We start from the raw sequence: 23699 nt of genomic DNA on the forward strand, positions 1-23699 counted from the left end.
AATTATTATTTATATTTTCTAATGGAAAAGTACCAAAATTTAAAAAAAAAAAATAATAAATCCAAAGAAATAATAACAAACAATTTCATCAAGAGGTGACAAAATTTACTATACCAAATCATAATAATAACAAAGTCATCAATTTACAAAAAAAAAAAACTAGGTATTTATTTAAGAAATCAACGAATAATAGTATTTATTTGTTTTCTTTTTGGTGACAACACTCAACACAACATCCTTCTTTGTTTGGAGATGTTCAAATTGGAGTGATAATCAAATGATAATAACAATTAACAATGTGCAGATATACAAAACTAGGTGTAGCTTATGTAGATATGTTGAATAGATTTCTTTTTATGTAGTTAATTTATTAACATTTTCAAAATTTTTTCCGAATTTTGCAAAATTTTTACCCGACTTGCATCAATCATTTCCATATATTCCGTTATATTGGCTTCTATTTGCACTAATTGATTTTTCATGGGTTCTGTAGCCGATTCTGTAAGACTGTAAAGTAATGCAAAGACATTAATCCTTGTTTTCTTTATTTCTTTTTTAACATGTATTACCTTTTTTCTCTTTTTAATTCATTGGCTGCTTGTGTATAAGCATCCCTGCACATGGTAAATTCCAATTGCATGGCATCTACGTCTTCTGGTATAAAATCCATTAACTTACCCAATGGATTAACAGATTTTGTTAAATTTTGTATAACATCACGCAAATTATTCATGTTTCGTGCTGATGTTTGTCTCATCACTAAACCATTTGTGGAATCCTGCAAGAAATGTAAATCCCTTGTCTTAAATTCAATACTATATTTCTTCATACCTTATCATTTTTTTGCTGATTATTAACATCATTTTGCACTAGTTCCTTTTGTGTCTCTAAAATTTGTTGAACTAAATGACCTTGTTCAAGTGTTTCGTCTTGCATCATTTTCTCGCTTTCAGTTAAGTTTGTTTGTTGATCGGTGGTAATATCATTCGTATTCGGATTCTCAATAATTACCAAATTATCACCATCATCATCTAGATCTCCGAAAGTTTCCAATTTTACTTGTATGCCTGACATTTTTATTTGATCATTAGGCTGCAAAACAATTTCAATATTTTTATCTCGTCGCCTGGGAGCACCCGGACGGGCAGAAGGCGGTCGGGCACTGGGTGGTCTTAATGAAGTTCTTGGTCGATTTACTAATGAACTTTGGTTAGATGAAGACTCTTTAGAGTTTTCTCGCGTAAAAGTCGATTCGCGTTTCATTTCATTTGTTAAACTGGCCGGAGGTGATGCTTGCGTTTGTATGGGTTTTTGAGTTTGCGTTTGGGGTGATGTTTTGGGTTCAATATTTTTAACAGTTTCGGACTCCATTTGTTTTATTAAGTCCTGGTGCTGATTAACTTTTACTGTGACCAATTCCTGTTGCGAAGAACTCATATCAGTAGCTTTAGTTGTATCGGATTTCTCAGGTGTTGAAGACCCTTTATATGATTCCAAATTGTTTGCAGTTTTAATATCCTGAACAGTTTCCCCAAAACTTTCCACCACTTTGCGTGCGCTAGATTTTCTTGTTTTAGCTGAAGATTTTTTAGATTTTCCTGCAGATCTACGTTCTTCTTCCAAATGACTACTGGATTGCAGTGAATCCTGCTGATTTCCAACAACATCCTCATTTATATTCGTAATCTCATTATTAATGCTGCTATTAGAGGATTTTCTGGGGGGAGTGGCTACTTTAACATTTTCCATTTGTTGTATTTGTGTCATCTCTTCATGTTTGCACTCAGTTTTATTTTCCACGGATTTTTGTTCTTTTGTAGATTCTTGTGTAATGGGTGAAGGAGAACTTTTATTGCTCGATTGTGACTCAGTTTTTGTTAATTTTGTTTTTGTATTAGATGTTTCTTTTGTTGACCTTTTTACGGGTTTATCTGGTTCTTTGTTTCCTTTAGAGGGTCTCTCCTTAGCCACGGATTTTGTAATTGGTTTCTCTTTGGTTTTATTCAATTTAGATTTTTCATCCTTTTTAGTTGATGCAACGGTTTTGCTTGACGTTGTTTTAGCTATTTTAGGTTCTTTTATTTTAGAATCCTTTTCTTTTGATTTCTCTTTATGTTTATCTTTAGTTGTAGTATCCTTTGAAACCTTTTCCTTCGGTTTTCTGGGGGATGCTTTACTGGCAGTTTTACCAGATAGTACCTGTTCAAGTGCCGCTTGCCAATCTAATTTCTTATCGATTATTTCCCCCATTAATTGAAGCAGCTCATTTGTTTTGTCCGCTTCGTGGCCAGCTACTATTTTTGATGTTCGTACAGCCAACGAGGAGCCTGTAGTCAATCCTAGTTTAAGACAAATAAAAATATTTAACGATCTTTTCATTTTCCAGTCTTAACTCTTCTGATACTTACTGACCACATCAATCATTTTTTGTAAAAATTTCATTTTATCATCACGATCCTTGATATTTTCATATGTAAGTTCCTCCGGAGTATATAATCCATCAAAACAACCAGTATCACGAATAACCTGCAAAAAAGCTTAATATTTGCAAATAATTAGAATTTATAATTTCATTTTGAACTTACAACACTGAAAACATCATGTAGAAAACGAAAAGGAGGCTTTTTTAAAAGTTTTTCCGTTAAACTGGGCTTCTTAACATATTTCCCCAGTGTTTCTTGAGTACGTTTTATTATAGCTGGATTTAACTCATCAGCCATGATTTGTGTTAAAGGATTTAGTTAAAAAAAATAAAATAAACTTAATTATTTTTAATTTGATTTTAGGAAACTACTAAATGTAATGTTTTGAACACTGTTGCCCTAGGCAACACTTTTTAACACTCGTATCCATGGTGACAAGGATATACAGTACAGCTGCTTTACAATAAAAGGTATTTACTCCATTTGTTATAAAAATATATGTTTGTATGTTTTAAACAACTGATCATTTCAACTTTGGAACGTTGAAATTTCTGTAAAATGTTCTGTTAGTAAAGATGTTTAATGATTTGAAATAATTTTTAACAATGTTGCCACCCTTTAAAGATGCAAAATTTCAAATAAAAATAAAAATTTTAGTTTAATTTTATTAGAAACACAATTGTTTTTTAAAAACGTTTAAAAAAGTATGTTCATTAAATATTACATTTGTATAAATTATGTATATGTACATAATTAGTTTTTTGTTGTTATTAATAAGGCACTATTACTAAAAATAAAAGTATATAAAAATACTTTAGATATTTTTTGCGTATTTATAATTAAAGAATAGAAAACAATAGATAATAAAACTTAATACTAAATATTGTCCAGTTTTTATAGGAATACACATTGTGATAAACTAATCTCCACTTTCACGTTTAATGGTAACAGTTTCATCATTTCCTTTGTCTTTGCTCTTGTTTGCATTGTCTTCCTCTTCATCGTCATCATCCTCGTCATCATCATTGCCTAAAACATATTCAATAACTTCATCAATGGGATAGTTATTTAACAATTCCTTAATGGAATCATTATGTATGACAACGGTGAAAAGTAATTTAACATATTCACGCATACGACTGGCATAATCCCAACCGCTATAGTTATATTGATCTTTCGTTAAATCATGACCACAATTCTCTATAACTTTACATAAAACCTAAAAACGAAATATATTAATATTTTAATATTCAATGGAATTTTAAATAACTTACGGTTTCTTCCGAAATATCTGGCCATCCAAATTTCTTAAGAGTAAAACCATCCACCAACATATCCAATAGTTTACTAACATTATCTTTAAGTTTTAGTTCTTCTTCGGTAAACTGTGATTCTTCGTCGATAGTACTTAAGTCAGTTTCGTCATCGTCAGCTATAGCGGCTGCTAAACTTTCAGCCAAAGTTTTTCGTTGTTCCTTTTTACATTCAGGACTTATAATATTACTTGGCATAGTGTTAGTGGTAATGGGCTCTATTATACCACCATCCGATTCCAGGGGTATTACAGTGTAAGCTTCATTAGTTAGGAATATTGTCTGTTTGCCACCAGCGTTTGCTGATGTGGAAGGAGTATCATCGATTATATATTGTTCCAAAATCTGCACTTTATTCGAGTCTTCTGTTTTGGTCTCGGTACTTAAGATTTGTTTTTCATTTAGACCCTGAATGTTGGTATTTAAAATTTTACCCTCACTGTTGGTGGTAACAAATTCTATACGCTGCCCCTGAGCATCCTCAATTTTAATAACTTTTGGAGCAGGCATTACTAAAGAATCTTCATTACTCCTAACTCGTGTCGAAGTCTCGAAGGGGTCTTCATTTACAAAGGTCTCGGGATCTTCTTGGTGAACTTTGAGTATATGAAATTGAAGACTTTGTACAGAATCGAAGTCTTCCTTGCATACCGCACAATCAGTGCGACTTTTCATTTTACGTCTTTGGGCAGGTGCTGAATAAGAATTATATTTGTGTTAAAATGATCATCATTTGGTATAGTATAGTTTTAGAGACTTACTTGTATGATTACCCATCTGCATGTGGTTATTAAACTCGAGTTCAGTTTTAAAGCCTTTCTTACATATTAAACATTTATTGGCCATTCGTGTACGTCCTTTACGCTTTGTTGTTGTATGTTCTTTCATATGTTTCTCTAATCTGAAGCAAATTTTGTATATTGTAGTCATCAGCATATAAAACAGTTAAATTTTACAAATAAACTTACTGCTTTTCGGTTCTATATTTCTCTGGACATTGATCACACTCATAAGGTCTTAAATGGACCTTGATGTGTGTACGTAGTTGTGTGCCTTGAATAAAACTTTTACCACATTCACTGCAAACATGTGGTCTTTCACCCGTATGGCGTTTCATATGACGATTCAATACCTCCTTGACAGCAAAGCATTGTTTGCACTGAAACAACATAAAATTAATACCTATCATCTTTTAAATATTATTATTTATAAAATACTTACCACTGAACAAGTATAAGGTTTTTCTCCGGTATGATAACGTCTATGCTTTTTCAAAGCTACCAATGAGGGAAACTTTTTCTCACATAAATCACAATCGAACGGTTTTTCGCCCGTATGGGTACGTGTGTGAATACTGAAAAGCCAACAAAAATTTATGAAGTTAACTTAAAAGGTTTTGCTAATATTAAGTCTTACTTTAAAGTAGATAAACTATAGAAACATTTTTTACATATCGGGCACATGTACTCTGATTTCTTATTAGACTGTGTGCCCAAATGCTGCTTTAGATGAGCCCTTAAATTGTCCAAACGATAGAAAGCCTTATTGCAAACTTTACAATGCATGGTGTCGTTCTCATTGGCCGAACAGGAGGAATACTTTTGATGACGACTCAAATGATAGGAACGTGTAAAGTCTTTGCCACAAATCTTGCAAGCAAATGGTTTGCCACGATTACGATGTTGCTCTTCGTGTAGTTTTAAAAGATTTGCACTGCGCAATTTAGCATTACAAATACTGCAGGGATGATCATCAAACTCTGAATGTGTGATAAATATATGACGTTCATAGCTCATTTGGGTTTTAAATGATTTAGGACAATCGGGACAATTGATGTGACCCAACTAAAATAAAGAAATAAATGAGTTTACTAACAAAAATAATATAAAAACTCAAAGAATCTTACATGAAAAGTATCATAGCTTTCGCCACAGCAAAAACAGACATCTTTATTTTCCATTATAATGGCATCTTTTTCGATTTTCTCCAAATTTTTCAACATTTCTGCTTTACGAATGTGATAACCACTATCAAAACGGCAATAATCAAGATGTTTTTTGAGACTCTGAAATATTCGAATAAAAACATGAATAACAAGTCCAATAACATTACATACAGGCCTATTCCCGGGGAGATTGTTCCCTCTCCTATACATAAAGCATGCAAAGGGGAATAAACTCCCGAAGAATTATTGTTCATAGTTGGCCTGATAATAAAACTGTATTTCTATAACCATACCTTAATTCGCCTAAAAGTCTTATAACATTTTCCACAAACATGTTCAACAATCTCTTGGGTTGATCCGGTAAATGTCATTTCATGTTCATCATCATCATCACTCAAATGAAGTTCTTCGGTTATTTCTCCACTCGGTTTTGTTACTAATTCATCATCATTACTCTCCGCCAATATAAAATCAATCGTTTCGCTTTCCTCCATGCCTGTATCAGTATTTTTCTCTCCCTTTACTGTTTTCATCACATAATGATCCATGTTCCTTTGCTTCATGGCTTTTTTTGGTTTGGCAATAGACAAGGTCATTTGTTTGGGTGGAGACAACGGCACAGATGTCATAACTGGTATTTTTAAAGGAACTACTGGAGTTATTTTTTCATCATTTAATATCTTAATACCCGAACTAGAACTTCTAGTGGTGGTGGACGCTTTCGGCTTTTCTTCTTTCGTACTCATGATCACGACTAAAATATATTGAAGGACAATTAAAAATGTTTTTAAAAAGGAAAGTCAACTTTTAGGCAAAATTTTAAATTAGTTTTTTCTTGAAAATGTTCTTCAAATTCCTAATTGTATAATAATGCGGGTCAAATACCAATATAAAGAACTACGCCTAAAAACACAAAGCGTAATAAATATTAATAAAATGGCGGCATCTACAAGTGCATTAAAATTTTCAATCAAAGTAAATTAATAAAGTAGCGACACGAGTTGTTGTACAACAAACGTCTACAAAAACCACAGGCAATTTGTTTTTGTTCGAAATACTCATTTGTCAAAATTTGTTTACAAAAATTAACCAATAATTAATGGAAAATATGGCATTATTGTTGTACTTTCCAAAAATATGTTGTTATTTATATTAAAAGTTACAGAGTTTTCTTTATTTTTTAAAAATTAGAACATTTTTAAAAATATTATACACTTTTTCACATTAAATACAACAAATTACTCAGAAATTTGTACAAAAGCAAGCGTTAAAATGAAAACAAATATGGCAACATAAACATTTTTGACAAGTAAGTCCACAAATAGCAAGTTTAAAAAAATAGTCAGCTGTTCAATTGAGTCTACTTTATAAATTTACTTTGTTTTCAATGAAATTTATAAATACAAAATGAGAGAAAATTTCTCTCTGTGACACTCAGGGTCTCTCGATTTCTATCTATGGGAGATAAAACCGTGAAAAACATGCAACAAGTTTTTTTTCTTAACCCACCTAAGAAAAAAATTAAATTCTGCTGCCGATCAGATTTTTCAATATACAAATTAAAATTTAATTTCTTATACAAATTGCATACTTTTAAAATTTACAAATATTTTAATAATTTAAGTTGCCTTTAATAATATCGAGTCAGTGAATATTTGCTTCGTTTATAGATTAGATAAAATTGTTTCTATTTTATTTTTGCAGAATAATTTTTTGTTCACAGTCCACACACAACACACGTCTGCTTACACATAAACGAGTGAAATTTTAATTTTGTGGGAAGATTTTGTTTCAGTTTTTACAGCCCTTTCATTTAAATGCACTTCTAGTAATTTTATTTTTTACTGAAGTTAATTAAATCTTTTATTTTGTTAAAAATAAATAAAGTTTATTACAAATTATCTTTGATCGATAGATTCCAGACTGATTTTTACCTAATTTTATGCTTCGAAATGTGGCAAAAATATTCTCTCTTCACATAGTTGCTTGAATAGTAGTAGATAATCAGTAATTGTACTTAAACGATCTTCATTGTAGATTTTTTTATTGTAATGACAAATTTAATTATATTAGCATGCAATTTTCCAGAAATTCATTAATTAGTTTTTATTTATAAAAAATATGTTTAGTTTTCTTAGACAAAAAAAAAAACTTTTCATACATATTACACTTTAGTACAATTTTAAACAACCATGTGTCATTTAATACAACCCTTATCGTTAAGTTTACACGTAATGTTTAAAATGTTATAACTAATTGATTTTCATTGTTTGTTGCATGTGCTATTAATGATAATTTACTTTTGTTTTTAATTATTAAAAAAGCACTAAGATAATTATTTATTTAGGCTTAAGTCGGTTTTAGCGGCATTTTTCAAATCACTTCGAAAATTTCACCACTCATAGAAAGTTCGATTGTGAGTGAAATGAAGTAAAAATTGTTTATAGGCCACGCCTACTTTAGGGTGGGCGGGCCTCTAAAGTTTAAATATTAATGGCCATATCTCGAAAAATAAACATTTGTTTGGTCCGATATATATATCAAATGAGAAGTATTTCAAAAACCTTTCCAACGAAATATAACATGATATACAAAAAAGGACCCATTATAGGTCAATTTTGGGAAGCATAATTTTTGACCCGAGTATTTGACGGGGATAAAGGTTAAAACCATAATACCAAGCTTTCATATAATCCCATGTATTTCTTACCACTGCTGGACAAAAGTCCATATAAGTTGGGGAACATTAATTTCCGAGTTATATAAAAAAGACTGAAATGGGTTAGAAAGGAAAATGAGAAATATTTTATTGCCATGGATTATGAATTTAATAACTGTGTAGCTTTCCACACCACCAATGAGGTACTACAGCGGGTACCGGCAGCGTTGTCAATTACTTTTAATGCCTGGCATCCCCAATAGGGCTAAACCATTTCACTTAATTTATTTCCACAAACAAATTTATAAACAATTAAATATTTACAAAAAATTTACAATTGTTATTGCATAAATGGCTGTTAGAAGACATGGTGGGTGATTGTTTTCGCAAAAAATTATGGAGATAGCATGATGCTAAAGTTATTATTTTAACTTTTTCCGGAGACAAATTAATAGTCGTATGAAATACTCTGAAACAATTAGCCATTATGCCGAATGTGTTTTCAATGACTACCCTGGATTTTCATAATCTTTTGTTGAATACAATTTCTTGGGAATCTGAAGTGTTGAATGGATAGGGTTTCATCAAATTTTCCCCAAGTGGAAAGGCACTGTCGCCTACAAACACATACGGAGCTTTTAGATCTGTATCTGGTAAATTGTCTGGCTCCGGAATTCCCAATTCATTTTTATTTAATTTAGAATAAAATTAGTTTTGCAGAGCGTCTCTGCATCTCCAGCTCTTCCATTTGTAACCACATCAACAAAAAGAAATTCGTAGTTGGCGTTCGCAATAGCCATTAAAGCAAGAGAGTAGGTATTTTTGTAATTTAGGTAAAAATCTTGGCTCTCCTTTGGTGTTCTTATACTTCCCATCGATTGAACCTATGCAATGGGGGAAGTTCCAACGTCTGTTAAATTTGTTGCATTCCTTTTTCCATTCCTTACTGGTTTCTGGCAACTGTAATAAATTATACTTTAAAATTATTTTTTATTAATAGTTGTTGGTTTTATTACCTTTATATATTCTTTTATTTTAAATTTTTACTCTTTATTTTGGGCAAAACTAATTTCAAAAGTTTTTATGATTTTTACCTAATTTTAATTTTTTTTTTGAAATTCTCTTTGAACATAGTTGCTTGAATAGTAGTAAAGTAATTGTACTAATTACTTTTATTTTTTATTACAATAAAAAATTTAACTATATTAGCATGCAATTGTCCAGAAATTAATTAATTAGCTTTTGTTTATAAAAAATATATTTAGTTTTTTTTAGATAAATAAAACTTCAAACATATTACACTTTAGTACAATTTTAAGCAACCGTGTGTCAATTAGTACAACACTTTAGAGTTTATGTTAATGAGATTAACAAATACCCATTTAGGGATACAAAATTTCCTTATAAAAAAGTGGGGATATATAGATGTATTTTGTTTTGTTGAATAATTGCTAAATACAAAATAAATAAATATTAAAAATTCATAGCAAAGCTTGAAATTGGTTAATAGTTAAAAATAATAATTTAAAAGATATAACAATTACTTACTTTGAAATTATGTTAAACTAAATAATTGGACCCCCGCTTGTACTAAATTTATTGAAACCTAGGTATCCCTGTAATGAAATACAACAATGTTTTTTGTTATACCCTACACCACTTTAGTGGGGAGGGTATATTGGATTTGTGCTGATGTTTGTAACATATAAAAATATTCGTCCTAGACCCACCTTAAAGTATACCAATCGGCTTAGAATCGTTTTCTGAGTCGATTAAGCTATGTCCGTCCGTCCGTCCGTCTGGCTGGCTGGCTGGCTGTTCATGTAAACCTTGTGCGCAAGGTACAGGTCGCAATTTTCAAGATAATTGGATGAAATTTGGCACGCACGTTTTATTTGACCCAAGGACGAAGCCTATTGAAAATGGTTAAAATCGGTCCATTATTTCACCTAGCCCCCATAGAACAGAACCGCCCGAAAAGGGCTTCTGAGCTCATAATTATGTTAAATATACAGATATATCGACAAAATACGGCACAACTAAGTTTTATAGAAGTCTTGATAACCCTGCCAAATTTCATAAAGATCGGGCCCCATTTGACCCTAGCTCCCATACAAAGTCCCCTTTAGAAAATTACTTGAATGTCCCAAATTAACTTATAAACACAAATATCGCGATGAAATTCAGCGATATTTGTGTTCACAAAATTTTATCGGGCTTGGTCCATATTTGCCCCTAGCCCCCATATAAAGCCTCTTTCAGAAAATTAGTTTTTCATCCATAAATTGCTTAAATGTATCGGAACAAGGGAATATTGAAGATAAATGAGATATTATGAAAAATAAATCACATTTAATATTCATAACTGGTGTAGGGTATCATATGGTCGGCCACGCCCGACTATACTTTCTTACTTGTTTTTCTTTAATTTCTCTTTTGATTCATTTTCGTATATTTTAATTTATTATAAACATTTGATATTTATTTGTTATTCGTAAACAATACATTATTAGAAGTGGAATTTTTACATACAATATTAAGAATATATTAAAATAATAACATTTCGATTGTAGTACAAATAGTCTGGACTTCTATGGCCTCAGGTAAGCACAATTTTTATATTTCTGCACATTTTGTTAATTTGTAGTAAAAATATTTTGCAAATGCAATGATGCAAGACCATTTACACAAGATTGTGAATAGAGCTAATAAATTTTAATCCCCAAGTAAAAGAATGTTTATGTTCCAACTGGTTTCCGAATTGGCATAGAATGAATTATAAAAAGGTTTATATATGTATGTACATATATAGTCTATACTTTAAACTAACAGAATCGAGGAATATCTTAGATTTTTTACTTAGAAAATCAGGGGCTAGATGTTTAAAACCATTGTCATGATTATGCCCTAAACCGGCATATGGTATTATGCATTTGTGCTGATTTTTGTAACGCACAAGAATATTAGTTACCGATTGGCACAGAAACACATTCTGTGTTGATTAAGACATCTCCGTCCATGTAAAACTTGTGCGCAAGGTATAGGTGTCGATTTCTGAAGAGCTACTAGTATATTTGCCGCAGTTATGAGCTAAAAAGCCAAAATCTTAAGGTCCATTGGTATGGGCTCTAGGTTATATAAAGGACAGATTTCAACCACTTCGGCTTTATTATTATCATTGCTTCCAAGTACATACTATGAATTTTACTTTAGTCTATTACTTTCGAAAAATAAAAGATATGTATCAGGAAGCAATACTAATTACATCATGGTATGTACATATGTATATATGTATGTATGTTCTTGATATTTGAATTAATTTACTGTAAACGATTTTTATCAAAAAAGCGTTATTTTATAACGTTCAATACCTATTTCTACATATTTTTTTAGAAATTTTTCTACATACAATTTTTTAGAAATCGCTTGCAAGAAGTTTTTTAATTTAGACTCCCATCTAAAGGAAATTTAAACGATTCGGTTAATTGTTTGATAATATTTGAGAATGTTAAAAGTTGTGATTGACATGGCAGTTCCATAGTGTATAATAATATATTACAAGTATAAAATATCACCTAAACGCTTGTTTATGTCACCTGATACATATTCTCTCGTATTTATTTTATATAGTTAAAATACGACATCGTGAATTATTTGTGTACATTATAAGAAATTAGAAATGAGTGGTGATATCAAAGATGAAAAGGTATGTACGATTATTAATTTTACATTAAATGTATAACATAAACATTATTTAATATTGCAGAAAGTTTCTAAGCGCAAAAAGCGAACCTCAAATAAGAGATGGCTGCAAAGTGATGAGGCTGCTATAATAAGTTTTATTAAACAAAATCCAGACTTTGAGGTAAATCACCAATTTTTCACCAACAAATATTAAAAACACCAATTTCTTTAACTTAACATATATTTAAAATGTTTTAAAAATATCTTTTAGAAACCAACTGCTCAAGTTTACTATAATAAATTTCTTTTTGAAAGTGAAATTGATACTGATTGGGATCGTGTACGCCACAAAATGCGTCATATGCGTAGAATTTATCGAAAAGCTAAAGAATATGGAATAAAGAAAGCAGCATCGAATGACTTATATAAAGATTACGAAAGTGTAAGAAGTATGTATAAATAAATAAATAAATAAATAAATAAAAAAGAAAAGCTAATAAGTTTATTGAATATTTAAACAATTATAGAAGAAATGTTAAGAATCTGTTGGTACTTAGACGACTTCGATATAATATTCCCCCATGAAATGGAGACTCACAGCGATGGCATGTACTTAAACGCCTTTGCCCCTAGTTGTGATGAAGTTTCCAACGAGGCATCATTTTCCAATATTAAAAACACAAGTACAGATTCTAACGAAAAATATTTATTGGATGAACCTGCAATGAGTTTATCATCTAGCAGTATTAAAAAAGATATACTAGCCGTACAGACAGGAATGTTCAATTTTAAGCGACAACAGCACGGTGAAACCACAACTATAAAACAGCAGGAACTTGAATTGCTTAGAGAGCAAATTAAACTTGATAGAGAAAAATTTAATTTTGATAAAGAGAAATTTTGCTTTGAAAAAGAGAAATTTCGCGAAGAATTAAAAATTAAAGATAAAGAAATCGAAAGTCAAGAAAAGTTGAAGATAATGGAGATACAAATGAAGGAGAGAGTTGCCCTAAAGGAGTTAGAACTTAAGGAAAGAATAGCTTTTAAATCGGTGGAAAAACACGAAAATTATACAAATTTATATAATGATATTACATAATTATAAACAATATCATATTTGTATGTTTTGCCATTTGTAATAGAATTCCATTTAGTCTAAAAATTATATAATAAAGTCTATTTGGTAATTTAAATACCAAAAGAATAGGATATTTAAGTATTTATTTAGCTAGGAATTTTAATTAAGTTTCTATGTATATATGTATATTGGTGACATTGCTTTATTGATTTACGTTATATGACTATTTTGGTTGATTATTTATATTTACCCTTCTATTTTCGCCTTTTCTCATTTGTTTATCTCTTCTTATTGATTAGGTGCATAGAATATCATAAATCTTATATAAATTTCATTAAAAAAAACACCAAAACATGAGTGCATCCAAACGTAGGAGTAAGGTATGACATTAATTTATTTTTAACATGAAACGTTGATAATAATAAAATTTTATCTTTAAATCTTAGCTAATGCCATTGCGCTACAGGACTAAACCTATAAAGAAATGGACTCTAAGCGAAGAAATTACTCTTATCAATTACCTTAAAAATAACCGTAATTTTGAGGTAATTAAAGAAATCAGCATAACGTATTTGGGTTATCATTGTAATATTCGTCAAATCGGGAAGAAACTGTATTTTATTGTAGTAATTTTTTGCGATAAACAAAAATGCTTTTTTTTATTTCAGAAACCAGTTGCCAGAGTTTACTATAACAAATTTCTTGAAGAAAATAATATTGATGATAAAAGTATTGATTTCAAGGTTGTAAGGTCAAAAGTACGTAATATGCGGGTAAGATATCGCACAGCCAAAGAATGTGAAATCAAAAAATCAGCATGTAATGATTCCGAATTTAATGCTGAAGATATTCGAAGTAAGTATATCGCATAATTAATCAATTTTATTTGTAAAAACCTAGTTTTTTTTCAAATCATAAATAATGTAAATTAATTAATTAAGAATTCGATTAATTTTGAAATTTTAATTTTCAGAGGAAATGTTAAAAATCTGTTGGTATATAGATGATTTCGATGATATTTTCCCCAATGAAATGGATGGTTATATTTACAAAAAACCCCAAGCAGATATATTTTTCAATCAAGAATCTTCATCCAACATCAATAATTCTACACAATTTTTAAATGAAGATACTTGCTCTGACCAAGAACCGCCATTTAAATTTAATACTTCAAAACCTATTTCAACTGAAAATTTGTTTCGAGAAGACGACCTAACATCAAGTTCATCCTCTAACAGTATTAATGGAGATGTAATAACAAAGCAGGAGGATATATTTAATTTTAAAACACAACATCATAAGGACACAAGTATAAGGCAACAGGAAATTGAACTGTTAAAAGAGAAATTGAGTTTTGAAAAGGAAAAGTTTCGCCAAGAATTTACATTAAAAGAAAAAGAACTCGAAAGCCAAGAGAGACTAAAAATAATGGAATTGCAAATGAAAGAGAGATTAGCAATGAAAGAATTGGAACTAAAAGAAAGACTAGCACTGAAATCAATGGAAAAACGAGAAACATCCTCATTAAACAATGTATATCATAATTTGGTCTAAATATTGTTAAAAATGAAATTTACTATAATTTAAAATTAACAAAATATTTAAATGCTTTATTTATTTTTGTTAATAAAATTCATAAAACAAATTTGGTTTTATTATTTGTTATTCTAATTAAAGCCAATAATTAGTTGTTAAAAATCTTGTAGTTAATGTCAATATAATTTTGTCTAATTTACAAAACATTTAACTAAATACAAAGAAAGCCTTCCTCGTTCAAACTTTTCACTACATAGACAGACTTAAACTATATTAAAGTTGTATTTTATAATCCAACAATATGTATATTAATAATTATTGTATGTATATCTTCAGGTACAACAACCAGATTTATTTAAATTTGTTCATGGGAAGAACCTAAAATGAGTGAAAGAAATGTTTGTATTTTGATTGGTTTTCTTATGAAATGAAATATTTAAATAAATTAATATATAATTACAGCTAAAGGCAGTTCGCAACAGATTAAAACCTTTAAAAAAATGGAGTCGAAGTGAAGAGATCTCCTTAATCAACTATATAAAAGAAAATCCTGATTTTGAGGTAACTTTTCAATTTAATAATTCAATTTATTCCTGCTCTTCTGCAATTCAAAAGTATATTATGATTTTTTCAGAAACCAACTGGAAGAATTTATTACACCAAATTTTTATCAACTACGGATATAGGTATTGATTGGGAACTCGTACGTAGTAAAGTACGTAATATGCGTGTGGCATATCGCAAAGCTAAAGAATATGAAATTAATAAAAATTATTTCAAAAGTTCCGGTAGCAATACTGTGAGAAGTAAGTAATACTCATATAGAAATCGACGTGTTCTGATACCCACCGAAAATGAAATGATCTTTATTTGGTGAAAGGATAAAAGATCCTAAATTTTCATTTCTGACTGCAACTTCTATAAAGGGCCTACATAAATCTTTTATTTTCAGATAAAGTATTAAAAAAGTGTTGGTTTGTGGATTATTTCGACGTTCTTTTTCCCAATGAATTGGATAATTATATTAATAAAAAGCCAGATAATCCCATGACTGATAAAAGTTTTTCAAGTGAAGAAGGTGAAGAAGAAGAAGAACTATCATCAAATTCTTCATCTTCAAACAGCATAGATAGACCAATATTAAGAGTGCAAAAGGAGATGTATAGTTTGAAACGAAAAAAACGTAAAACACACACTAGCCTAAAGGAACAAGAACTTGAGCTGGCCCGGGAAAAATTAGCTTTTGACAAAGAAAAATTTCGTCAAGAACTTAGAATGAAAGAAATGGAGATTGCAAGTCAAGAAAAAATTATGTTAATGGAATTACAAATAGAAGAGAGAATAGCTTTGAAAGAATTGGAACTTAAAGAGAAATTAGCATTAGATTCAATGGAAAATGAAGGATCTTCTTATAATAATGAATATCATAATTTGACACAATACTCTAGGATCTAGGTACGTTTTTAGAGGGATAAACTAGATTTTTTAGGTTTATTTTTTAATTCAATCATTTTTTATTTATTTAATTATAATTAAATTAAAAATTGTGCGGATGGAATTTAAAATGCAATAGGAAAATTGTTTTGTTTAAACTTTCAAAAATGTTTTTTTTTTTTTTCAAATCGTTCACATTTTTTAAAATGTTTCTTAATATGGATTTATTGTTTTATCTGTAAAAGTAATTTAATATTTTTTATATATAATGAAATCTTTAATAAAATAAAGTAATAAAGTAATAATAAAAAAATGCATTAAAAATACTCCTGAGATATGAAAATATATAAAATATATTTAACTTGGCAACTCTTGAAGAGAAAAATACAACTATGTTTGTTTTGTTTTTCTTCAATTTTCCTTTTTCAGTTCATTTTTGCTCATTCATTTCGATAGACGTGCGTAATTTTGCATTCGTAATTTGTCTAGTGATTTATAAACAAAACGCATAAAAATATAATTAAAAATAACAAAATTTTATTTAGAAATTAAAAAAATAACTTAAATTAAAGATATGTCAAACGGACTCGCAGGATTTAAACGATTTCTGCACTGGGGTCCCATAACAGCATTAAGTAAGTAGAAATCCCATAAGAATCTCACTAAAGAAAATTTTTCCAAAAAAAATATTCATATTTGTTCCAATTTGAAGGTATAAAATTAAAGTTGAATTATTAAAAACACTACCATTCTATTTCTAATTATATTTTGTCTGCTTCTACTACATAAACTCTAAATTTAATTCCAACAATTATAATTTGATTTCTTGTGGTTGGTAGGTATTAACAAAATAGTTTAATTTGTTGGTGGTATTGTTATGCCACAACTCCCACTACATTTCCGTTGCAAACATTTATTCCGGATATTAACATTCCTGCGTAAATGTCACTTGTAGCACCAACGTCGTAATTATTTAAATATTGTGTTTTGACCGCTGGTGTTTGAGTGAATGTGTAAATTTGTTTATAATAAATACAAGTAATTTGGATTTGTTAATTGCAATTCAAGGTGTAATTAGTCAACAGTCTATCAATGATTTATGGGATAACATCTAAACAAAGAAGTGTTTATAATTTAGACCATTGTGGTAGGAAGGATGTGACGTGTTGTTATTTATGAAGTAAAAAAGTGTTGGTCCTACGCCCACATGTCATATACAACTATGCTATTTAACTTGTTTTTGATTGGGGAAGATACATATGTAGATATTGTTTATCAGTTGGCGGTTATATTTCTTCAACCTACAAAATAGTTTTACTATTATTCAATTAAATAATGAATTAAACAAAATTCTCTTGATGATATTTTTAAATACTATTTACTCTGGATTTGTATTGAATATAAAAACATCTTTATCTAGAAAAGTATTGGAACACTGGTTCCTTCCTGCCACAACAACAATATTGTTTATGTAAAATTTACTTAATTTTTGGAGAAAATTTTGGTTTTACTATCATGTGGATACTGTTCTTTATAATTTCATGGAAAGACATTCAGTTATTAAGTTTACATTTCCACAATTATATGTTGTAGGACACACATACTGTCTATAATAAAATCAATAAATGACTAATACCTAGGTTTTATTACTAATTTAAAAAAACTTGGAAGTCCCGTAACTCCCTTACAAGAACAGTGGCACAGTTGTCCGGCCAATTTTACAAACACTATTGATGAAAATATCTATCAAGTTCTTAAAGGCAAAAAAGCAAATTTATAAAAAAAAATTTTTTTGGAACCATTAGAAGTGCTAACAACTCAAAATATGTATATGTACAATATGTATAAGTTGGTTAAGGAACTATTTTTATACTCAAAATGGAATCTGTGCTTAAAGTATAGTATTGTTTTTATCCAAAAATAGGCTTGCGGCCTCATTTTTTGGTTAAATAAAGAAATAAATAAAAACTGCGAGCAATACTACTTCTAGGAGAAATACAGTGGTATAGCGGTATTAAATACATATGTACATAAGAAACATTTAGGTATGTAAAAACTTTTAAATTGTTTGTGTAGAGTTGTTTTAAATTGTAGTTATTTATTGTATTGATCTGCACACACACATATCATTTTAAAGTGGATGATATATACAACAATAATGGAAGGGTAAACTGATAACATTAGACCAGCTGTTTTACATTTTTTCTATTGTATTATACAAAATAGTACAAACAATTTCGAGAAAATAATTCTTTGCATTTTATAATTATTTACGCATGAATTTAATTCAATTCATGTTATAACTAAATTAATAATTCAATTTAATTTGTATAATAAATATTAAAATCAAAACAACATTATCGTTTGTATAAAATTAAACAACAATACGACCTACAACTACAGTGGTGAATTGCATTTTGTTGTGCCGCATTGATATGTATGTATGTTTGTTTAAATGTCTTTCCTGGTCAAATATAAATAAATAACATTGTTTAGAATCATTAAAACAAAAAATCGTTTTTGTCATTACTTTTTTAAACAATGAGTGAAATAAATACACAAGGAAAGGTATGTACACATTTTGATATTGCTTTTAAAAGTTAGTAAAGTGTTTTTTTATATTTCAGAAAAACAAAGGACGCAATAAACCGACAATTACAAAAAAATGGGATCATAATGATGAAGCTGCTATAATCAATTTCCTAAAACAAAACCGTGAATTTGAGGTAATTTTAAAAATAAATATCTTGTGCGTAAATTAGTGGCCTTATTTATAAAGAAAACGAGCTGCTTACTAACTTACTGAAATTTTGTTTGTGTGTAAATTTCCAGTAGTTCGAGGACTGTTCCGAACTAGCTATTTTAAATAACATTTAATGTTACCTCTCTCTTGCCACCGCACTACCCAAGTGACTATCTATTTTAACACGTGCTTCTCATAAAGTCAATCGACTTTGATGAACTGCTGTGTATTCATAAGAGAAAACGTAGCTGCTCGTTTTCAATATAAATAAGGCACTAAATGCCAAAATGAGGACCCCAACTATATTCTAATTGAATGTAATGTATGGAACCATACTTACATTCTAAATTGAAATGTTTATATCAAATCTGTATTTTTTTTTAAATTGGTATTTTTCATTTCCCTTACTGAAATAAAATTCAATATTCATACAAATAAAAAAGGTCCAAAATTGAGTGATGTATTTCGAAATCGTTTGGATTCTAAAAAGAAAAATCCTAATTTTCGGTTGAAAACTAAAAGAATAATGAGTTAATATTTATACTTTAACTTGGGTCACATTTTGTACATAAAGTAAAATAATTTAAATATCTTCTACTACATTTTAGAAACCAACACAACGAAAGTATTATACAAAGTTTATAATAGAAAATGGATTGGATGATATTTATTGGAAACTTGTATATTATAAAGTACGTAATATGCGAACAGTTTATCGCAGAGCTAAAGAATACCAAAAACAAAGAGGAGATGTCAATGAAATGGATGCTGAGGCTGTAAAAAGTAAGTTAACTGATGAAATTTAAAATTTGTTTAATTAAATTCATATATTATAGATGTAATGTTCAAAATTTGTTGGTATGTGGAGGATTTTGATGTTCTATTCCCTAATGAAATGTCGGAAAATAAACGAATAGATGTACAAGTAACTAATTCTGATAAAGAGGATGAAACTTCAAACCAGGAACTTTTTTCCAATACAACAAATCATATTAATAATAATGCAACTACTAGTTTCAATGAAGAAATTCTGCATGAAGAACCTATGTTGAGTTATTTACCCAAGAGTATTAGAAAAGACATATTGGCTGTACAAACGGGTAAATTTAATTTTAAACGACGGAAATTTGATAAAGAAAGCATAATAAAACAAAAACAACTTGAACTGGCAAGAACTAAATTTGAATTTAAAGCAGAGAAATTTCGCTTAGAAATGAAATTGAAAGAAAAACAAATCGAAAGCCAAGAAAAATTAAAGTTAATGGAGCTACAAATAAAAGAGAGAATAGCCATGAAAGAATTGGCACTTAAGGAAAAACTGGCACTAAAATCAATTAAAACTGCTGATGTTGAAACTTCCTTTAGTAATATATTTTAATAATAAAATAATTTCTTTTCTTTGTACATTATTTAAAATAAATGTTAAAAAAAACTACAATTTAAACTTAATGATGTATTTCTTTCTATAAAATATTAAGATTATGTCATCACCTTGCATAGCTAACTAATTTAAACATTTATAAAGAAATCATTTCAATTTAAACTAAATTGCATTCATGTGTAGCTATTGTTTGGCTTTACGACATTATTTTATTACTGTATTTAAGGTGAATGGATCTATAAAACACCCCCACTAATTACACACTGTACTTATTGTTTCATTTATTTTTATTATTTAGGTATTATAAAATGCATTACATTGACTACTTTATACATGAACTCTATGTGGTGGCCGCCTAATAAATCTTTTGGGGGTTTCCTTAATCAAGCCATATTTTTGATGCTTTCTTCGGTGGCCACATTTAACTACATAATGGCGACATTGACAGGTCCTGGCATATTGCCAAAAAACTGGAAACCACAGGTGAGTAAAAAATATAAAATACATTTTTTTATTTTAACACATAAAACATTGACCTTCCTAGAATGTTTTCATACTACATAGTGTTGATTGTAGTGTAGATTGTTGTTTGTAATAATTATACATTTATTAGCAATTAGTTAAAGTTTCATTCAATTTTTATTGCACTCTATATTCGAAGTGTGTAATTAGCAGTCATCTAAGCTAGTTAATTACTTCCTTAATAAAGGATATCTGTTTATATGTACATTTGTAAGTAGTTAACCGCAACAAAAACAAACTCACGTTCTATGGTTTATACATTTCCTTATTAACACGGATTTGCGTGTTTAAATTTACTGTAAATAAATGGTTTGTATTTAATATTACGATATGCATTAATTTACACAACCACAAACATTAAAACTAAATAACTGTACGTACCCATTGTTAAATAGAAGTAATAAATCATATTTTAAATTATTATTATTATTTTTTAAATCGAAAGGAACTGCAAAGTAATTGGAAGATATAATCTAGGAATAAATTGTATAGAAAATATGTAGTCATATTATCCATGAATGCGTTTTGTTTTCTTGTAAGTTTGTTTAATATGTATTCCATTTTGGAATAATTAAAAGATCAGTGTATAGTTTCTTTGATCTACGAAAATGAGCACACCAATAGTATATATGGAATTCACAAAATAAAACTATTTTGCTACTTTCCCATTGATGGAATTGTTTCTTTTTTAATAATATTTCAAATTTGCCTATTTCGTTTTAATTCACTTTTTTTCCGTGGTTTTCTCATATCTGATATTTTTTAAATGTTCTTTCATCATAGAAAACAAAATAAATTTTTTAGGGGCCAATCTATTGTGCATGCAACCAATATACCAGTTACAACTTATTTAACAAATATTTTCTTGCTGCAACTTTGTAGAATGTACATTTGTACATACATATATGTACATATATTTAGATTACTTGGTAAACACTTTGTGAAAAATATTGTAAATCATTCATGAAAAATTTTGTATGCATAATAAATTATACACATTTAACACGCAATTTTGAGGGCTATTAGTTAAATATTTGCATACATAAAATGTCACAATCTACTGGGAATATAAACAAAAAGAAAACCGTCCATTTCTTGTTATTAAATTACCGACATTATTATAACAATTTGTATAATTTATTTTCCTTCTTAAGGAGCCAAAAGCTGTTGAGCAGTTACAATATTGTAAAGTATGTGAAGGTTATAAAGCACCCAGATCTCATCATTGTCGTAAATGTAAGTCGAGTATAAAAATAGAGTAATTTCAGTAATTGTATGTTTAAAATGTTTATATCCTTCCGATTTGCAGGTAATCGTTGCATTAAGAAAATGGATCATCATTGTCCTTGGATTAATCATTGTGTTGGTTGGGCCAATCATGCCTATTTCACCTACTTTTTAGCATTTTCCATTATTGGTAGTTTGCATGGTGCTGTCATTCTGTGCATTACCTTTTACAGAGGCATTCATCGTTATTGGTATTTGTCACGAGGTCTTGTTCACTTAGCCACCGTGCAATTTTCCATGTATAGCATTATTTTATGTATTTTCTCTATGGGTTTGGCAATTGGTGTGGTGATAGCATTGGGAATGCTTTTATATTTTCAGGTAGGAGGGAAAAACTTTTTAGAATAATTAAAAAAAAATAATTATAATGATTAATATTTATGCTGCACAGCTTAAATCGATTGTTAAAAATCAAACTGGCATTGAGATGTGGATTGTTGAAAAGGCCATGTACAGACGCATGCATAATCCGGATTTAGATGATTTTGTGTATCCCTACGATTTGGGCTGGTGGTCAAATATTAAACAAGTTTTTGTAAATGACAATGTAACCAAAGGAGCCGGTATTGAATGGCCAGTTAAAGAAGGATGTCATCAATATACTTTGACTGTAAGTTTTAAATATTAACAAGAAGGTTTAAAAAACAAAAATTTAATTATTTGTACTTCACTAGTGTGAACAAATCGCCCAAAAATGTGAAAAACGTGCCCGTACACGCACCTATAAATGCATACGCAAAGCTACTGGAAGCTATTTACCACTATTCTCTCAAGGTTTTCGTGTTTGTTTATCTCCACCTTGCACTGATGAGCCCCGTTTACGTTTGGAACCCGATGACATTATTAAAGTAACACGCTTTCGACAACACTGGTTGTTTGGCGAACGTGTTGTGGACGATAGGAAGGAAAAGGACATTAAAAAACCGTTACGTGGTTGGTTTCCCAGACGTTGTGCTGTCGAACTGATACAACCGGAACAACCCTGTTCGAGCGGTGAAGATTGTGAGGTTAACGAAACCAATTATCGACACCAACCGACTCCAAAGAAGGCGACACTTAATAACGGGGCCAGTTGTGCAAAATCACAAAATGGTCACCATCGTAAGAAAAATAACTGATATAAAAAGACTTTACTATTGTATGATTAGCGAGTAAATAATTCTGGATTAAAGAAAAACTAAAAATACACACTGTTGTGTGTAAAATATTTATACACATTCATGTAAACAAACTTATATATTGTAATTTAAAAAAAAAATAAATAATTTATTGGAAAGTTTTTAAATGTTTTATGTGTGTGTTAATTAGTTCTTGTTGAAAATATCGGAAATTGTAGTTTATATTAAACCGGAAGTATTACTCCTTAAAGTATGCTTTCCGTTTTGTAGTCTTGAAATAGCGCCATCTATTGAAAGGTATAATGATTTCTTAGAAACTGGAAAATAGATTTCCTTAGTCTGGCAATATCTCTGTTAAAATATGACCACTTTTCCAGTGCTACCAGATCAAATATGTTTCCCTTGTATTAGGGTTCTATAAATCGACTTTCGAATAATCGAACAATCGACTTTTTGTCGAAAAAAGTCGAAAAGTCGAAGTCGACTATTTTGTTCCAAATAAGTCGATAACTCGACTATCGTCTATGAAAAAAGTCGAAAAGTCGACTTTGTAAATAAAAGTCGAAAAAAGTCGAA

General features: G+C 29.5%; 5 protein-coding genes and 1 long non-coding RNA gene across 12 annotated transcripts; 3 read left to right on the forward strand and 3 right to left on the reverse strand.

Annotated features, from left to right (window-relative positions):
• Positions 1 to 175: 175 nt before the first annotated feature.
• LOC119601680 (TRAF3-interacting protein 1) lies at positions 176 to 2804 on the reverse strand. Its single transcript, XM_037952807.1, has 5 exons — positions 2586 to 2804; positions 2409 to 2526; positions 832 to 2339; positions 570 to 778; positions 176 to 507 (listed from the first exon to the last, which is right to left on the reverse strand). Exons 1-5 carry the CDS (start codon positions 2718 to 2720, stop codon positions 363 to 365), a joined length of 2115 nt encoding a protein of 704 aa, XP_037808735.1. The 5' UTR covers positions 2721 to 2804; the 3' UTR covers positions 176 to 362.
• Positions 2805 to 3113: 309 nt separating this feature from the next.
• On the reverse strand, positions 3114 to 7632 carry LOC119601679 (protein suppressor of hairy wing). Of its 5 annotated transcripts, none has more exons than XM_037952803.1 (9): positions 7191 to 7606; positions 5975 to 6435; positions 5643 to 5801; positions 5153 to 5580; positions 4958 to 5090; positions 4705 to 4895; positions 4498 to 4637; positions 3698 to 4431; positions 3114 to 3642 (listed from the first exon to the last, which is right to left on the reverse strand). In XM_037952803.1, exons 2-9 carry the CDS (start codon positions 6425 to 6427, stop codon positions 3343 to 3345), a joined length of 2538 nt encoding a protein of 845 aa, XP_037808731.1. In that variant the 5' UTR covers positions 6428 to 6435; positions 7191 to 7606; the 3' UTR covers positions 3114 to 3342. The 5 variants fall into 5 exon arrangements, with proteins under 5 accessions (XP_037808731.1, XP_037808730.1, XP_037808732.1 ...); XM_037952802.1 differs by having other exon boundaries at positions 3178 to 3642; positions 7431 to 7632; XM_037952804.1 differs by having other exon boundaries at positions 3178 to 3642; positions 7273 to 7632.
• A 1501-nt stretch (positions 7633 to 9133) lies between these two features.
• Positions 9134 to 9424, reverse strand: LOC119601685. The gene is made up of 2 exons (XR_005231263.1): positions 9357 to 9424; positions 9134 to 9300 (listed from the first exon to the last, which is right to left on the reverse strand). It is a non-coding gene; the product is annotated as an uncharacterized LOC119601685 (long non-coding RNA).
• A 1351-nt stretch (positions 9425 to 10775) lies between these two features.
• On the forward strand, positions 10776 to 14738 carry LOC119601695. The gene is made up of 9 exons (XM_037952821.1): positions 10776 to 10943; positions 11971 to 12046; positions 12107 to 12205; positions 12296 to 12473; positions 12552 to 13117; positions 13444 to 13482; positions 13549 to 13647; positions 13771 to 13957; positions 14076 to 14738. Exons 2-9 carry the CDS (start codon positions 12020 to 12022, stop codon positions 14654 to 14656), a joined length of 1776 nt encoding a protein of 591 aa, XP_037808749.1. The 5' UTR covers positions 10776 to 10943; positions 11971 to 12019; the 3' UTR covers positions 14657 to 14738.
• A 1755-nt stretch (positions 14739 to 16493) lies between these two features.
• On the forward strand, positions 16494 to 23232 carry LOC119601687 (palmitoyltransferase ZDHHC6). Its single transcript, XM_037952812.1, has 6 exons — positions 16494 to 16707; positions 20495 to 20679; positions 21873 to 21954; positions 22028 to 22326; positions 22397 to 22615; positions 22680 to 23232. The coding sequence occupies exons 1-6, from the start codon at positions 16647 to 16649 to the stop codon at positions 23121 to 23123; spliced, it is 1290 nt and encodes a 429-aa protein (XP_037808740.1). The 5' UTR covers positions 16494 to 16646; the 3' UTR covers positions 23124 to 23232.
• Positions 18244 to 20425, forward strand: LOC119601688. 3 transcript variants are annotated; one of them, XM_037952815.1, is made up of 5 exons: positions 18244 to 18513; positions 18569 to 18640; positions 18700 to 18798; positions 19424 to 19598; positions 19652 to 20425. In XM_037952815.1, the coding sequence occupies exons 2-5, from the start codon at positions 18614 to 18616 to the stop codon at positions 20191 to 20193; spliced, it is 843 nt and encodes a 280-aa protein (XP_037808743.1). In that variant the 5' UTR covers positions 18244 to 18513; positions 18569 to 18613; the 3' UTR covers positions 20194 to 20425. The 3 variants fall into 3 exon arrangements, with proteins under 3 accessions (XP_037808743.1, XP_037808742.1, XP_037808741.1); XM_037952814.1 differs by having other exon boundaries at positions 18244 to 18509; XM_037952813.1 differs by having other exon boundaries at positions 18244 to 18640; positions 19652 to 20424.
• Positions 23233 to 23699: the final 467 nt, after the last annotated feature.

The sequence above is a fragment of the Lucilia sericata genome, unplaced genomic scaffold (assembly GCF_015586225.1).
Source record: "Lucilia sericata isolate MDLA Ls3-8-SP2 unplaced genomic scaffold, ASM1558622v1 Contig000185F_arrow, whole genome shotgun sequence".
In the NCBI taxonomy this organism is placed as follows: domain Eukaryota; kingdom Metazoa; phylum Arthropoda; class Insecta; order Diptera; family Calliphoridae; genus Lucilia; species Lucilia sericata.

Excerpts from the sequence above, each read along its gene's own strand:
- LOC119601680 (XM_037952807.1), bottom strand. The coding sequence starts at position 2,720 with ATGGCTGATGAGTTAAATCCAGCTATAATAAAACGTACTCAAGAAACA. Across the intron at positions 2,527-2,585 it reads TACATGATGTTTTCAGTGTT|GTTATTCGTGATACTGGTTG; the intron begins GTAAGTTCAAAA and ends GCTTTTTTGCAG. Across the intron at positions 779-831 it reads ATCAGCAAAAAAATGATAAG|GATTCCACAAATGGTTTAGT; the intron begins GTATGAAGAAAT and ends CATTTCTTGCAG.
- LOC119601679 (XM_037952802.1), bottom strand. Across the intron at positions 5,802-5,974 it reads AGACTTTTAGGCGAATTAAG|AGTCTCAAAAAACATCTTGA; the intron begins GTATGGTTATAG and ends CGAATATTTCAG. Across the intron at positions 3,643-3,697 it reads CAGATATTTCGGAAGAAACC|GTTTTATGTAAAGTTATAGA; the intron begins GTAAGTTATTTA and ends TTTCGTTTTTAG.
- LOC119601695 (XM_037952821.1), top strand. The coding sequence starts at position 12,020 with ATGAGTGGTGATATCAAAGATGAAAAG. Across the intron at positions 12,047-12,106 it reads GTGATATCAAAGATGAAAAG|AAAGTTTCTAAGCGCAAAAA; the intron begins GTATGTACGATT and ends TTAATATTGCAG. Across the intron at positions 13,648-13,770 it reads AAAATAACCGTAATTTTGAG|AAACCAGTTGCCAGAGTTTA; the intron begins GTAATTAAAGAA and ends TTTTTATTTCAG.
- LOC119601687 (XM_037952812.1), top strand. The coding sequence starts at position 16,647 with ATGTCAAACGGACTCGCAGGATTTAAACGATTTCTGCACTGGGGTCCC. Across the intron at positions 22,327-22,396 it reads GAATGCTTTTATATTTTCAG|CTTAAATCGATTGTTAAAAA; the intron begins GTAGGAGGGAAA and ends TATGCTGCACAG. Across the intron at positions 22,616-22,679 it reads GTCATCAATATACTTTGACT|TGTGAACAAATCGCCCAAAA; the intron begins GTAAGTTTTAAA and ends GTACTTCACTAG.
- LOC119601688 (XM_037952815.1), top strand. The coding sequence starts at position 18,614 with ATGAGTGAAATAAATACACAAGGAAAG. Across the intron at positions 18,641-18,699 it reads AAATAAATACACAAGGAAAG|AAAAACAAAGGACGCAATAA; the intron begins GTATGTACACAT and ends TTTATATTTCAG. Across the intron at positions 19,599-19,651 it reads GGATGCTGAGGCTGTAAAAA|ATGTAATGTTCAAAATTTGT; the intron begins GTAAGTTAACTG and ends CATATATTATAG.